General features: G+C 48.8%; 1 protein-coding gene across 2 annotated transcripts in view; it reads right to left on the reverse strand.

The window, feature by feature from the left end:
- The window catches only part of LOC114667844 (potassium channel subfamily T member 2), a 191,458-nt gene that overhangs the window by 105,153 nt on the left and 69,678 nt on the right, over positions 1 to 16,627 (reverse strand). For both annotated transcript variants that reach the window (XM_051920531.1, XM_028823348.2), the window contains exon 3: positions 3,920 to 3,999. In XM_051920531.1, the coding sequence (XP_051776491.1) occupies positions 3,920 to 3,999 (80 nt within the window). The remainder of the gene's footprint in view (positions 1 to 3,919; positions 4,000 to 16,627) is intronic.

Genomic DNA, 16,627 nt, shown 5'->3' on the forward strand with positions numbered 1-16,627 from the left:
AGACTGTAGAGGCAATTACTAGAATAACACCTCGGTCACTGCATGCCACACTGACCCTCAAGTTGGTTTGTAGTCCAATACCTTGACCATTAGGGGGGCACACAGCTTGTCAAGATGACTGCTTGTTTAACACTAACAGGGTACACAGCCGAACAGATGAAATGCTAATTCAACACCTTGACCACTAGAGGACACCGCAGTCTGTCAAAGTGCTCACTAGTCCAACGCAATGGTCACCAGGGGGCCACACTGAGTTCAAGATCAACATCTTGGTCATTGGTGTGACACTGACCCTCAAGCTGGTCTCTAGTCCAACATATTGGCCACTAGGGGGCCACACTGATTTTTATATTGGTTTGTAGTCCAATACCATGACCAGTAGAGAGCCACATGGCTTGTCTGGGTGATCATTTGTGTAATAACTCGGCCACTAAGGGTCACACAGCCTGTCAAACTAAATGCTATTTCAACATCTTGCTTATTAGCGGACCCCACAGTCTGTCGAGCTGCTCACTAGTCCAGCACATTGGTCACTTGGGGGCCGCACTGACTGTAGAAATGATTATTTGATCAACATTGGTGTGGCACTGACTCTCAAGCTGGTCTTTAGCCCAACACATTGGCCACTAGGGGGCCACACTGACTCTCAGGCTGGCCTGTAGCCCAACACCTGGACCACCAGAGGCACAGCCTTTCTAGGTGAACACTACTGGAGCACTTTGGCCACTGGGGGCGGGGGGCAAACTGACTGTCAAACTAACCTCTAGTCCAGCACATTGGCCACTAGGGGGCCACACTGTGTGTCATAATGATTTCTAGTGAAGCACCTTTGCCACTAGGGGGCCTCCCTGATTCGTCTCTAGTTGATATTGTGGACACACTTGGTGGCATCTTGTCTGTTGTGCTGATTACCAGTCCAGCATTTTGGCCACAGGTGGGCACACTGCCCATCGAGCTGATCTCTAGTAGACCTCTTCGGCCACTTGGGGTTCACATTGACTGCCAAGCTGGTCTCTTGTCCAACACTTTGACTATTATGGGGGCCACACTGACTGTCCTGCAGATCTCCAGTGCATATCTTGGCCACTAGGGGGCCCTTATTCTCCTTTGGGCTGACCTCCATCACATTGGCCATGGGGCCTGCTGTCTTTCGAGCTGATCATCAGTAAAGCACTTTGGCCACTAGAGGGGGGTCCATATCGCTCATCGAGCTGATCTCCAGTAGAGCTCTTCGGCCACTAGGGGGGTCCATATAGCTTACTGAGCTGATCTCTGGTCCAGCACTCTGGCCACTAGGGGGCCACACAGCCTCTTAGCAGGTTATCCTGGTCCACATCACTTAGCCCCCCATAGGACCCTGCACATCTATATGGACATAATGGTGGGCAGTGCTTGCTGTTGGAAGGCGCTATATACAAGAAGATTTGAATTTTAAAGCACAAGGAGAGGGGCTCATTTCTCACCCCTGGCTGATCCTGAGGGAGTCGCGTCATTTCTGATTTCTCCAATCGCTGAATTAGCAAAGAAAAGAAAACAAAAGAAAAACACACAACGGGAAACATAAAGTTAAAAAAAATCAAATAGACGTCACGTAGTCGACACTGGAAAGACAAGCGACGGCCTGCTCATCGCTCTCTGAAGATTCCCTTTGAACGTTTGGCTCTGCGTCAGCCGGAGAGACGCGTCGAGTGTTTGTTTGCACCGAAAGCAGCAGACGTCTACGGGCCGAGCTCTTAATTGGGCTCACAGGAAGCGCGGCCCCCGGCCCTCAAGCTTTTAAGGCTTTAGGAAGCCATAAATAAGCCGAAATATCGTCGGAGGTTTGTCTTTCTAAAATCTCTGTTGGCTCTTCTTCTTAAATTAGGCATGTCGAAAATCTCAGAATCCTTCTCCACTTCAGTGGTCTCCATGACGTGTGAGCACCTCTGACTGCCGCCACCCCTTCACCTCCTCTTGACGTCCTCACGACTGACAGGTGAAAAGTCTGACTTTGGCATGCCCACCGACTACTAAAAAGTTCAGATCAGCTCACCACCTGAGGTTTAAGACGGGGGCACACCAGGGGTCCGCACCTGCTACTGGAGCTCCATTCTGGATTTGGGTGCAGTTTTGAATGAGGCCACCAGGTGGCAGCACTACCCCTCTTCAGAGTGCCCTCAGGGGAGATTCAGGGGGCACTGGAAGGTCCGACTCTGCAGAAAGGACTTCCTAGATGACCGCTGCTGTGCTGCGCATGTCCTGACCAGGGACCCCAAAGTTTAACCCAGCGCTCAGTGAAGAAGGTCAGCCTTTGCCATCAGTGGGGTCTCCTGCACTTCTGCAGGTGTGTGGCGTCCTGGCAGCTCCTGCAGATTCTTGTTGAATCCTCTCTTGATGGCAACAAGAGCAGTGCCAGTCAAAGTCGATTTGGACCCCCAGGTCGCCCCTTGTTGTCCATAGCAGGTACTCATTACTTCAACCAGGGGGTGCCCACTGTGCAGAGGGCATGAAAATGGTGCCCCTTTGTGTATTTAGTTTCATAAACAGCACCCACTCAGAGTTTACCAAGTGGGGGTTCCCCTAAGTGTCTGAAGCAGACACCCTTAACTTTCATAAATGGCACCCCTCAGATGATGGCCCCCTAGCTGGCTGCCTATGTCGCTTAATGGATTGCCAGCCACCGCAGCCACAACGCTAGTCCTGGTGGCCACCATGCTGCTGGTCTCCATTGCCAGACCTCCATATTTGCTTCCTTGAGTAAGGAGTTGTCGTCATCAGGGACCACTGCATCGGTCAGCAGGCACTGTGATGGACCACCATATCAGGGCGGGTGTCCCAGGTGATGGTAGTGTCTCCAGCGCTGATCACAGCCCCAGGTGTGTGCTGGTACCATATCTCAGACATTTGCCCACCTAATGCACCACAGGCTGGCACACCTTGTTTTGCCGCCCAGTGATGAGACGGCCGATCATCTCCTCCGCCAGCAGCAAACGCTGCACTTGCTCTCAGCTGTTCTGCTGGTGGTCCCTGGCATCCTGAGCTGCAGTGAGTGGGCTTCCACGTCTCTTCCTTGAGCCTGGGGGCTCTCCAGCCATTGCCCACTTGCACTTCAATGGTCTGTCAAGGCCACGCTAGTGTTGGGAGGTCTTCTCGGGTTTGGCCCTTTGCTGCAGGTTGGCCAAGGGGCTGCGCTGGCAGGTCCTCGTTCTCGATTTCCATTGTTGTGGCTACAATGGGGTGCCCTGAGAGAGTCACATCATGTGACAGTGCCACATGGTACAAAAATGACAACCAGCAGTGAGGGAGCTTGAGGTGGAGGTCACTATGAAAGGCGCTATATCCAGTCTACTGAGGTGCCCCCTGCTATGTGTGACAACAAGGGAGAGAGACATGTCACCTTCTAGCGTTCACAGATACATCATGTGCTGTTTACCAGTATAACCATATGAAAGGCACTATATACCATCTGGAAAGGACACCTTAATATCACCCCCCGGTGTTACTGTGAGAGAATCGCGTCATGTGCCACCTGGTAATAATTGTGTGATGCCACAGGGCACTGTAATAATCAGATAGATAGATAGATAGATAGATAGATAGATAGATAGATAGATAGATAGATAGATAGATAGATAAGCCTTCATAATGGACCCCCCATGTCACTGGCCAGCGTTCACATTGCACAAGTGTGACGATTATCATGACATACCTGTAAAGATGGAGTCTGCTATGATAGGCACTATAAAGGCGCTATATACAGCATCTAAATGAGCCCTCAGAATTGACTCCCAGTGTGACTCCGAGGGAGTCACGTCACCTGCCAGTGCTTCTGCTGTAAGCCCCCATAAAGGGTCTAAAGAGTGTGGGGGCCTCATATAAAGATGTCTGCGTGATGAGGATGAGGAAGGGCCACCCGAGAGGCGCCAGCAGATCTACTCACTTGATCTTTGGTTTTTGATGAAGAACAGCTTCAGACGCTCCTTGAATGTGTTTTCATTCACATAGAACTCCACCTGTACCCTAGAAAGAAGAAGAAGAAATGAGAAAGGAGGGGCACTGAGGGGGGGGGGGGGGGGGCACACATGCCAAGCTGCCTTGAGAACTGAGCAGGATCAAGCAAAGCCCAATCGTGGCTCTCCTTTAAACTGATCCATCCGTCCATCCATCGTCAAGTCTGCACAGTCCAGTTCCAGGAGACCCTGATAGTAGGAGATGCACATGGAGAGATCAGCCTGCCAACCGGGTTGCCCATCTTTGAGTTTCCCCCAGTGAGAGGACACTCCAGTGCCAGGTTGGTTGGGCTTGAGCGTAGTGCCTTGTCACCTGTATGGTCACCCAGCTCTCTTTATGGGGACCATTTTCAAGGGGACAAAGGAACAAATGTGGAGGTTGCACAACGGCTCATCTACCATAGTCTGGAAGCTGGAAATCCATGAACCTGCTGGCACTCCCCCACATGCCCTTCTGGAGCCCAGGACATTAAGGACCACCACATGGAGTGCTGGGGTTGTCCACTTTGACACGACCACTTTACACATTTGGAACATCTCTGTGTGTGTGTGGTGTTTTCACAGCTGCCACAGAACACCTTGGCACTTGAGTCTTGCCAACTTACCCATACCAGTTTGGTGTTAACAGCTGTGACAGAATAGGGGTGCTCAGGAGCAGACCCCATACCCAAAATAATGTCAAGACACTTCACAAAAACATTAGGAATAACTTAAAGGATGCAAGAAAAGGAGAAATGGAAGATGTGAACCCAAGAGAAAAGGTCTGAGAAAATAGCAAAAGCTGTGCCACTCTGGAGCTCTCCTGGTCTGCTGGACTATGGCGGTGTTGGCCACGCACCTAAGTGATCACCAAATTACTGACCTCCTAGCCTGTTCTTCCTCCTCCTCTTCCACCTCCTTGTCCTTGCTTCTGCTCCTCTCCTGACTCCAGGCTCATCTCACCAAGAAGGTGGAGGCCCCTCTACCACCGGTGCCACCCCAGTCTACCAAGAAGGACTTTCAGGACACCTCTGCTCCACAGAGACTACATTTCCCAAGAGTCTCTGCGGGCCCCTTAACACTATTTGCAGTGTTCTGGTGCTGCCCACTAATGCTCTGGGGTACTATTGCTGTCATAAATCTCAACATGAAGGTGCAGAATTCTGGCCTGGTAAGGGGACTGTAGATACAACGTGTACCATCTTCCATTACACAGTTCATGTGTGCCAACAGATAATTATAACCAGCTTCTTGGCAGATTGGACCCTCCATATCTGATATCGTCTTTCTCTAGCAATGTCCTGCCATTTTCCTCTAAAAAGAAAAGCCAGAGTGCCACTCTGCCCATATTAACTCATTGTGTGTCATGTGTTACTGCTGACTTGGCTTTACCAATGCCACGTTATACACCAGTTCTAAGTCACTGTGCCAACGGACTCATGGCGGTATGACCCCAATTGCTCCTACGGGCACCTCACTATCATGGGTTAACTGCCAGCTCATACAGTCCTTAAGGGAGGCACATTTGCTTCCCTCTAGTGGTTAAAGACACTCAAAGCAGGGAGTTCGCTCCCAACAGCTCACCTAACTTTCTTTAGTAAATTATTCTTGGACGAATGTGCAGGACGTGAAAATAAGAAATGTGGTGAGGTGATGAAGTCAGGTGGGAGAGCAGCTTGGCAGCTATGACACCTTAATGAGAGAGCCGGCCAACCTGCAGTTCTGGGTCAGCGAGGCAGCCGGGGCCGCTTCACGATTCTGTCGGCAGAGAGTCAGCCGGCCTGCGGGAATGAGCCGAGTGAGTGCTGCTTGAGCGGCTGAGCCTCCCTAATTAGAGGGGAGTCTGTCGGAAAAACAGCAAAAGTTCTGGGCACCTGACACACGAAAATACCTGGGAAGTGTGGCGGACATCTGTGCTATGAAAGAAATCAGAGCCAGCAGAGATGCAAACAAAGGGAGAGCGCCTCCAACATCTGTCTGTCGTATAGCGCCTGTCACATCGATATGTCTGTCTGTCTATCTTTATATGCAATTTTGTGATCCTGCTGACTACACTAAAATGAATATCTATCTATCTATCTATCTATCTATCTATCTATCTATCTATCTATCTATCTATCTATCTATCTATCTATCTATCTATCTATCTATCTATCTATCTAATCCTGCCAACTACACTATCTATCTAATCCTGCCAACTACACTATCTATCTATTTATCTGTCTATCTATCTAATCCTGCCAACTACACTATCTATCTATCTATCTATCTATCTAATCCTGCCAACTACACTATCTATCTAATCCTGCCAACTACACTGTCTATCTATCAATCTAATCCTGCCAACTACACTATCTATCTATCTATCTCACAGAAGCTGAGAGCATAACTCCACAAGTGATACTGTAACAGGTGTCATGAATACTTCAGGTAAGTTGACTTGCACTTTCTATTCTGCCATATAGCGCCTTTCACATCAAACTATCCACTTATCTGTTTAATCCCACACTCCACCTTTCTGCAGCTTTCTGTACAAAGAGGCACCATATAAACTAAAGGCATATGGATTAAGGGCCTGAATATCTCCATCTTAATATCCCCTCTCATCCTTGAGGTGCCCACCGGTGGGTCTGACACCACCCCTTTTTCTTGGCCCCCTCCCTCACTGCGCTCCCTTGTTGGACTCTTGGTTATTTGTTTGATTTCCATCGTTAGCCGTCTGTAATGCTGTTATCTCTAATCCGTGTTTTCAGACTGTGGCCTTTCTGGTGATCTTGTTAGCTCCCAGCTCTGTGCCCCTCTAATGTGATTTCCTGCAGGACCCCCGTCCGAGGTGCAGGGCTCAGTGGCTAACGGCCTATGGAGTTTTTGGAATAACATTCACTGTCTGCAACCAGGACCCCTTCATCAATTATGATCAAAGTTTAAGGGCTGTCATTGATTGCTGATGTTGATAATACAAATCTGAATCAGTCAGTGCTGAGAATGAGTGACACAGAGAGAGTCACCTCCGATCGTCCCTAAATGTCTCTCGTTGTCCGTTTTGTCATGTGTCCCGCTCCCTCATCTGTTTTGTTTCCTGTCATCTTTTTATCCTTTCAGTTCAAACTCTCAGGCGCCGCATGAGTTCAGTCTGCAGCTACCCGCGTCCTAATCAAGACCCCTATTTGTGGAGTTTCAGCCGGGGTCTTATTTCAGGCTCAAGAAGGTTTTCTTTTTATCTAATCTTCAGATTGTTTGTCAAGAATATTTGTGTAAATATGCGATGCCCCAGCAGCTATGACACCACGGAGACACCATCTATCTACTGTATCTATCTATCTATCTAATCCTGCCAACTACACTATCTATCTATCTATCTATCTATCTATCTATCTATCTATCTATCTATCTATCTATCTATCTATCTAATCCTGCCAACTACACTATCTATCTATCTAATCCTGCCAACTACACTATCTATCTATTTATCTGTCTATCTATCTAATCCTGCCAACTACACTATCTATCTATCTATCTAATCCTGCCAACTACACTATCTATCTAATCCTGCCAACTACACTATCTATCTATCTAATCCTACCAACTACACTATCTATCTATTCCTGCCAACTACACTATCTATCTATCTATTCCTGCCAACTACACTATCTATCTATCTATCTATCTATCTATCTATCTATCTATCTATCTATCTATCTATCTATTCCTGCCAACTACACTATCTATCTAGCTATATAATCCTGCCAACTACACTATCTATCTATCTATTCCTGCCAACTACACTATCTATCTAGCTATATAATCCTGCCAACTACACTATCTATCTATCTATCTATCTATCTATCTATCTATCTATCTATCTATCTATCTATCTATCTATCTATCTATCTATCTATCTATCTATCTATTCCTGCCAACTACACTATCTATCTATCTATCTATTCCTGCCAACTACACTATCTATCTAGCTATATAATCCTGCCAACTACACTATCTATCTATCTATTTATCTAATCCTGCTGACTACGCTATCTATCTATCTATCTGTTATATTGTGCCCTGCATCTATCTATCTTTTCTTGGGCTTCACAAAGAAAACCAGGGACCCTCTAAATTACAACACAAGCCCACAGCATTAACTCCAATCCCTGGTGGCGGGACCACCTATCCATCACCATTAAGGGACCACCCACCCGCAAATAAAGGCAGATGGGGACGTGACGTCCCTCCACGGATCATCTGAATGTGCTCTGCTGGACTCTTGGCGGGTCTCGTCACGTACTGGTGGGATCCCAAAGTTTTCACTTATTTTACTCGTTTTTATTTTTTTTTTGGGGGGGAGGGGGTTATTCCAGTGGATTTCATTTCATTCTGAGACTAGTTGGCCATCGAGGTAAGTCCTGTTTCTGTTGGTCTCCTTTTATAAATATTTTCGGTTGCCTCGCTCTGTAAACGCCAGGGGTTGATGGTGATCCCTTCCCCTTCCCAACTGGGCACTTTGAATGCATTTCTGGGACACTTTAGCCAGCCACCCAAGTGGAAGTCCCCTGCATGGAATAACATTTATTTATTTATTTATTTTATTTACAAGGCTTTTGTTTTACTTTGATTGTCCCTTGTGACCCCCCTGTGCAGATGCATGTGAAGCGTGTAACACAGCGTCGCCCGACTGCCCACGTCGTTAAAACAGCTTCTGGGTGCCCGTCCATCACAGTACCAACTCCCACACCACACCCCCCCCCCCCCCAGTAGGGCCAATCACCTCGGTAGGCTAATGGTGACGTCTGTTATGGGGCGGACAACATCCAGCTGGAGGGCTGGAATCCAGGGGTCCGGCGTGCCGCCCTTTATCTCCCCAGTGCTTCTCTCTCCGCTCACGGCAGCAGATGGCCTCACGGTGGGTGTGAATTGTGCCTGATGAGTCTCTTTAAATGTGCTCAAAAGGGGTCTGGACAAATCCCACCAAATGACAATCTTACTGTAAGAGGCGTCTAAACGGGAATTTTGCCGTCTTCAGCCCACATTTACGTAAAATATTTCCTCGAGGGGCGATTAACGAGAATCCTGTAAACAGACGAAGCGGCTGTGCTGAGGCAGAGATGTGCAAATCAGCCAAAAAGGAGGACTTGATGGGGGGTGGGGGGGGGGTTAAGGGGGTGCTGCGGTGACGGATTTAGGAGAACAGAAACGTCACTAAAAAAGAAAGGGAAACGGCGGTGGGAATGTTGAGGGTGGAGGGAGGGGCGCCACCTTGCTGTATATAGCGCCTTTCATCAATCAAACTTAACCCAAGGTGGGGTCCAGCAGCACCAGGGACAAGGCAGGACCAGACCAACACACACCCACCCACCCTCAGGGCCGCCATCTTGACCTGCTGAGTTTAAGGAGGACCATTTGAGTATCCCCCCAAACCCCCCCCCCCTTCATAGGCGTGGAGTCCATTTCCTTTTCGACTCCCTGGTGGGCAGGGTGGGGGGGGGAGCATGGGGGGCAGGTGGGAGTAAGCCGATGGGTGGCCATCTTATCAGCTTTACTGTTGGGGATGATGAGCTGCTGGAAGCCCCCCCTTTCCAAATGTGTGTGGCGAGCGGGGGGGGGGGGGGCGTTCGCTCCTGCTTGGTGCTGGCTGCCCCTCGTGAGGGATTGGCATTGGTGGGGGGGAGTGGGGGGGGGGCTGTTCAAATTGCCAAAAGGAAGATTTCCAGCAACGTGCATCCTGTCACGCTTTGTGGCCTTCGGATCGAAAGCGAATGATTACTCGCTTATTATTCCGCCACTTGTTTCCCAAAATGTGAAAATCAGATTCGAGGGAAGGTGACGCTTCTTATTATTTATTTTTTTTTACACCAATTTAATCTTCAAATCTCCGTCAGCCTTTTATAGCAATTATGCCGAGGTGTTTCTCTGTCTAAAATGTAATTTCAATGAGGCTGAAGCCTACAGAACAAAGCTGCCAGTAAATGAGAACAAAAGAGGGGGGGGGGCGATACAAAATATTCCAAAAATATTCTGTATGATTGATCCGAGACCCCCCCTTCCTTCCTAACTTCATATATGTGGCCCCCTAAACTGAGGAGTGAAGTGTCATCAAAGACAAAAAAAACAATCCGCTCGTCATAGCACCCAGCCTGGCATTTTAGCGATGCCCGTCCAGCCCACCTCTGTCTGCCAGTCATTGTGTGAAGCCCAGGCAGCCCCACGGAGAAAACGGGGGTCCACAAACCCACCTCCCCTTCTCCTGTGACTGTCCAGTCTCGCTTCTCCAAGTAAACTCTGGTTCTTCTGGACAAACCATCGGATACCAATAACTGAAGGTGAGCGGCGGGCCGTCCTAATGGGTCCAAACGGGCAGAGCAAAGGCGGCTGGGACAGTTTGATGTCACCTCTCCAGGACATTGAGGGGTGTTGTTAACTTTAGTGCTAATTAGGGGTTGAGCCCACCCCTGTTGAGGTCATTATTAATTAAATAGGAGAATGATGTCCAGCGGGGGGGGGTTCATGCATAATGGGTGGGCTTGACTAGACTATGGACATCATACGATGGGGTAGGGGACGTCTCAGAAGATCTGGGGCTGGACGCCTGAGATTAGGAGCCAAAGCCCCAGAAGCCCACCTAACGATGCTATCGGCCTAATAATAATAATAATAATAACAATACTAATAATTCTTTACAGTTATCTGGTGCTCTCCACACAGGGACAAACCCAAAACTGTGTGGTATGCCGTTGGCAGCCAGTGATGGTCTGATTTTCAATTACAGACCACTAGTGTTATGAATTAACTTTGCTTGGTGGTCCGACAGAAAACAGACCCCTTCAAGTGCCTCAGTCTCTCCGGAGGGTCTGGGTTGGTTTGGGCCGCTCCACCACCTTCCGTGGACATCAGGTTATGTGGGAAGGGGCGGGGCTTCTCGGGACATCATGGGAGGGATCCCGTTGCTCACATTGGGCGTCACTGTGGAGCGACGGCGCCCCCTGGCATCCCAGGCTGGTATCACAGACAGCCCAGAAGGTGATGCTCAGACTCCCAAATGTGACCTATTGTCATTTAAAGGTGTCACTTTAATTTGTCACTTCAGTTGCCATCGCACTCATTGGTATACGGGAGTCATGATTTACGAGCACCAACAGTAATGAAGCATTACAATGTATGATTTGGTGCGGGTGGAGGTCTGTTGACATTATGAGTGACCACCCTGGGTGACACCAACCCTAGTGACACCACTGGGTAAAAAGAATAAAATGGCCAACTCTCCAAGACGACCACCAGCTGCCAGGAGATCCCACTGCTGGCCCAATGCCAACATCACTCTGCCATCTGAGTTGAATGTAAGTAAAGGAAGGGGGCACCAGGGTGCGTGAGAATTGAGGGAACTTCGCTTTTATCTGGAGGAGTTTGCTTTTTAATCCGCAAATCCACTAGCGAGTGACACGAGTGAATATTCGGCGCCATTGCGCCTCCACTCTAATTAAATTCAGGCCAGCTTTACGGCAGCACAGCGAGAGATTAACACCCCGTCCCCAAACTGTGCATGAAAGGCTGCCGCCCGCCCTGCCAGGCTTAGGGAAGAGACTCGCCGAATATCTTTGGAGTCTGGAGCTGACAAGAATAATAAATTCCGCAGGTCCTCCAGACACCGGGACTCAAGTCGTGAATACACAAACAGCAAAGCCGTTAAGCTCGGCGTTTACAGGAAGACAAACATCGAGTGGCGTCTGACGAGGAACAACCCGGAATGAAAAAGACGACTCGAAGGGAAAACCATGCCAAGCCATGCCACGCGCCCTGAACGTCTCCACAAGCTCCAACAAAGCACCCTGGTGCCCCCCTTCTTGCTTGGCGTAGTCGCTGTTTCTTTTTATAAAGAAGTGAGGAGCCTTTCCTGAGAGCCCCCCATTGTTAGGGATTTGGGGCCTGGCTGGACTCCGGGGGCCTCTAGGGGGCAGACCTGTGACAATCCTGGCCTGCTTCTATGGCTGAATTTGGAGGTCTCACCTACCGTATATGACTTGGGAATGAAACTCCGGTCATAAGAGCTAATAGTGCAGAGAGCTCATCTAGAAGAGCCGAGGTCCAGCTTGTACCCAAAGGGGAAATGCCAACACTGCCATCTTCAGCAGGACATGCATAGTGACAGTGTCGGGGACACACATGACTGGCAAGAGCATCACAGTGACAACATCTGGGACACACATGACTGGCAACAGTGTCACAACAGCAGAGTAGTGGAGCAACAGCAACACAGTGACAATGTCAGGGACACACATGATGGGCAACAGTGTCACAGTGACAGTGATGTGGACACACATGACCAGCAACAGTGGCACAGTGACAATGTTAGGGACACACATGACCAGCAAGAGCATCACAGTGACAAAATCAGGGACACACATGACTGGCAACAGTGACACAGTGACAGTGACGTGGACACACATGATGGGCAACAGTGGCACAATGACAACGTTGGGGACACATGACTGGCAACAGTGTCACAGTGACAGTGACGTGGACACACATGATGGGCAACAGTGGCACAATAACAATGTCGGGACACACATGACCGGCAACAGTGGCACAATGACAATGCCAGGGACACACATGACTGGCAACAGTGGCACAATGACAATGTCAGGGACACACATGACCAGCAAAAGCATCACAGTGACAATGTCAGGGACACACATGACTGGCAACAGTGTCACAACAGCAAAGTAGTGGAACAACAGCAGCATAGTGACAATGTAATAGACACACATGACTGGCAACAGTGGCACAATGACAATGTCAGGGACACACATGACCAGCAAGAGCATCACAGTGACAATGTCGGGGACACACATGATCAGCAACAGTGGCACAATGACAAAGCGGTGGAGCAACAGTGACACAGTGACAATGTAATGGACACACATGACTGCCAACAGTGGCACAATGACAATGTTGGGGACACACATGACCAGCAACAGCATCATAGTGACAGTGTCAGGGACACACATGATCAGCAACAGTGGCACAATGACAAAGTGGTGGAGCAACAGTGACACAGTGACAATGTTTTTGACACACATGACCAGCAACAGTGACACAGTGACAATGTAGTGGACACACATGGTGGGCAGCAGTAATAAACAATATGGCCGTGGCTCTGAACGCCGCCCCAAAATGTTTTAGAACATTCAAGATTTGGCAGACGAGAGGAGACCACTCAGTCCATTTGTCACCCGTTTCGTTAGCTCAGAGCTCAGCTGTCCCAACGTCTCATCCTGATTCTTCTTTTGAATGCGCAGCACAAAGCTGACAAAGCGGGACCTCAGAGCCTCAGAGTCAGGCCTCACCCCTGGCAGCCGCGCCCCAAACTTGACACGCAGGCTGTTTGTCCTGCACGGGCCCAGAAGGAGGAGGAGACTTTTAACTAACATGGACGTTAATGAGGGCCGCGGCTGTGACATATCAGACCTACAGATCTCAGTTTTACGAGTGAATCTCAAGAGCTACGCAGAAACGACACGGTGGACTTTCTCATCTCAGTGGCATTAAAGAAGATTAAAAACCAATCACCGGGTGCCTGAGCCTCATAAATCCAATTAGGACGGGTGAAGGCAGAGACGGGCAGGCCAGGAGAGAAATGACCTGCAGGGTGACCTGAAGGACGTCCACCAGGAGTCACCTTTGCGTAGAACTGCGGGGCTGAGACGTCACTGAGGTGGGGTCAGTGAGCCAAGTGCCCGTCCACACATCAAAGACAGGCGACTCATCAGTGCTACCAGCTGTCAGGTGGCAGGACAACACGCAATGAGACCGCCGAGTGCCATCAGCTGAGGGAGATCAGAAAGCCATCATCCTGTCACCAGCTGGGCGGGACACCTGGGAAAGTGCGATTACCTACAGTGGGATGAGAAAGGACCGAGACCCCCCATCACTTTCTGCCCACTTTACGGAGTTGTAGATTTCTTTTTAAATGGAATCACTGACCATTTATGCCCACCAATCTTCACTCATTAACCCAGAATGACAAAGTGACAACTGTGCAAGTTTATTATTATTATTATTATAATTATCTGCAAGTTTATTAAAAATGAACACCTGAAAGCTCTCCTTCCCCAAAGCACTCAGACCCTCCATTCCGTACTCTATAGAAGCCCCTTGGGCAGCAGTTCCAGCTCGGAGTCTTCCTGCGTCGGCTTTGCACACCCGGGCTCGGCCTCGTTATTCCGCCGATCCTTCTGAAAACGTTATAAGAGGCGCAGCGCAGGTCGAGAACGGGCCGGCGGGCCTGGGGAAACACCTGAGCACGGAGAGAACATACGGGGGGCACTCAGGGCAGGAGTTAGGGATGCCAATGGCTGCAATTGTCACTACGCTAACATTAAGACAGCTGGCACGCTGGAGACCACTGGGGTGTGTATTCGTGGTTAAGGGTCTTAAGCCCGCGCTCAGCCGTTCACACGACCGGCTCAAAGTTGCCACCTGGTGGTGCTGTGGCGCAGTGCAGGCTGAGGCCCCTTTGGAGCCCTGGGTGGGGAGGACAGCTGACGGTCACTTAGCATCAGTACACTTTGACAACGTGGTGTTGGGGAAATGGCGGGACTTGGTGTCCGGACCGCGCGCCCCTTCGGTAGCACAGACGGCGCCCCCTTGTGTATAAACGGTATAGGACGGACTTTAGGGGGCGCACTCCCGTTGGTGCACGCAGCGGAGCATGCGCACTTTTACTTTCACTCGTTACCGTCAGCGCGCGCCCCTCAGATGACATCAGCTGCCTGTGTCGCCTGATAGGCTGATCTGGCGTCCCGTCCGGCAAAGGTTCTCGCTTAATTAGGCTCCACCCCCCTAAATTAAAGTGGATGAAACGAGGCTGAGAAAGAAATGATTTTTTAAATGTATTTATTTATTTTATTCATTTACCGAATTGCTTATGAGGTGCAGGTCGCCAGACTGACTGCTAAATTGAATTTTCTCCAAACCTTTTTTCTCTCTTAATACTTTTTTTTATTAAAACCTTCTTCAGCTCCATTTTGCACGCGCGTCCCCCGGCGCTCCTCGCTCCCCATTTTCTTTTGCCATTTAACAGATCAAAGACTTCAATTTCGATTTGTTCCCTGCTGCAGAATGAAGATTTCATTGTGCCAGCCCGAGTCACCTTGCTCTGAACCTTCTTCGAGAGACATCTTCTGAGTATTCGTCCTCTTTACAGACCCTCAGGGCTACTGAACTAGAAGGCTCAGAAACCTCAGACGAGTCGCGCTGCTCCTCCGGCACACAAAGGCGCTATATAGAGGGGGCTGCTGCTCTCGTCACTCTGGATGCTTCACCTTCTCAAAGTTGGCGCCTCACGCCGGCCACACCGAAATGAACACATTTTCATAATCACCGTTACGGTAATAATAGACCCTTGGCATCAAACGCAGCCCACTGACATTGAGAACCAGGGGTCGTCCACTGAGGCGAACAACAGGACGACGGCGCCCTCACTGAGCAGACGGACACGCCGAGGCGCTCCTATGGATCCATCCAGCCTTCCTCTGGATGTGCGCTTTGTACGGCAGGGTCGCGGGAACAACTAACAAGCGCACTGAAAGGTGGGCACAAGTCAGAGACGGATAAGTAAACTGGCATCAAACGTTAGGGATGTGCCATGCAGCAAAAGCGATGACGCGGAGAACTCGGTGGCGCTGAAGATAATCGACATGAGATCAGGGACCATGAGGGGCATCGAAAGGCAAGTATCTGCAATGTAGTGCCTTTCATTGGTGTCAAAGCAACATAGCACTGTAGGAGGAGAGCGAAACATCATAATGACACCCGCCTGTAACAACTATCAGTCCAATACGGAGAGAGAAGGGTCATAATGACGCCTGCCTGTCAACAATATAGCGCCTTTCATAGCTATGCGTGCAACGTAGCACCTTTGGAGAACGGTGAAAACTCACAAAGATGTCTATCTGCAATATTGTGCCTTTCCTAGTTAGAAATTCAGAATTATAAGGACACTTGTCTTTCTATAATATAGCGCCTTTGGAGAAAGGTGCAGGAATATAAAGACATCGCTATGTCCATAAAATACAAATACTGCCTTTCATAGCTGTCAGTCCAATGTGGGACATTTTCATGTTTCTGTCTGTTTTATATCAATTTATATCACATTTCTGATTGATTAAATAGTGCCTCTCAAATTATTATAATACAGCGTCTTTTCTATCATTCTACCTATTATAATTTCCTTTCTTCTATCTATTTACTATATAGAGCATTTCTATCTATCTATCTATTATATAGTGCCTTTCACATCTATCTATCTATTATATAGTGCCTTTCACATCTATCTATCTATCCAATTATTCCTGCCAACTATGCTATCTATCTATCTATTATATAGTGCCTTTCACATCTATCTATCTGTCTATCTATCTATCCAATTATTCCTGCCAACTACGCTATCTATTTTATAGTGCCTTTCACATCTATCTATCTATCTATCTATCTATCTATCTATCTATCTATCTATCTGTCCATCCAATTATTCCTGCCAACTATCTATCTATCTATCTCTCACATAGTGCCTTTCACATCCATCTATCCACTCCCGAGTGTCATCTCAAATGCAGTTCCTTTTAATGTCACCAGGGGTGCCCTATGGTCCATATTGTTCAGTGTAT

Source organism: Erpetoichthys calabaricus, chromosome 17 (genome assembly GCF_900747795.2).
Source record: "Erpetoichthys calabaricus chromosome 17, fErpCal1.3, whole genome shotgun sequence".
Classification (NCBI taxonomy): Eukaryota; Metazoa; Chordata; class Cladistia; order Polypteriformes; family Polypteridae; genus Erpetoichthys; species Erpetoichthys calabaricus.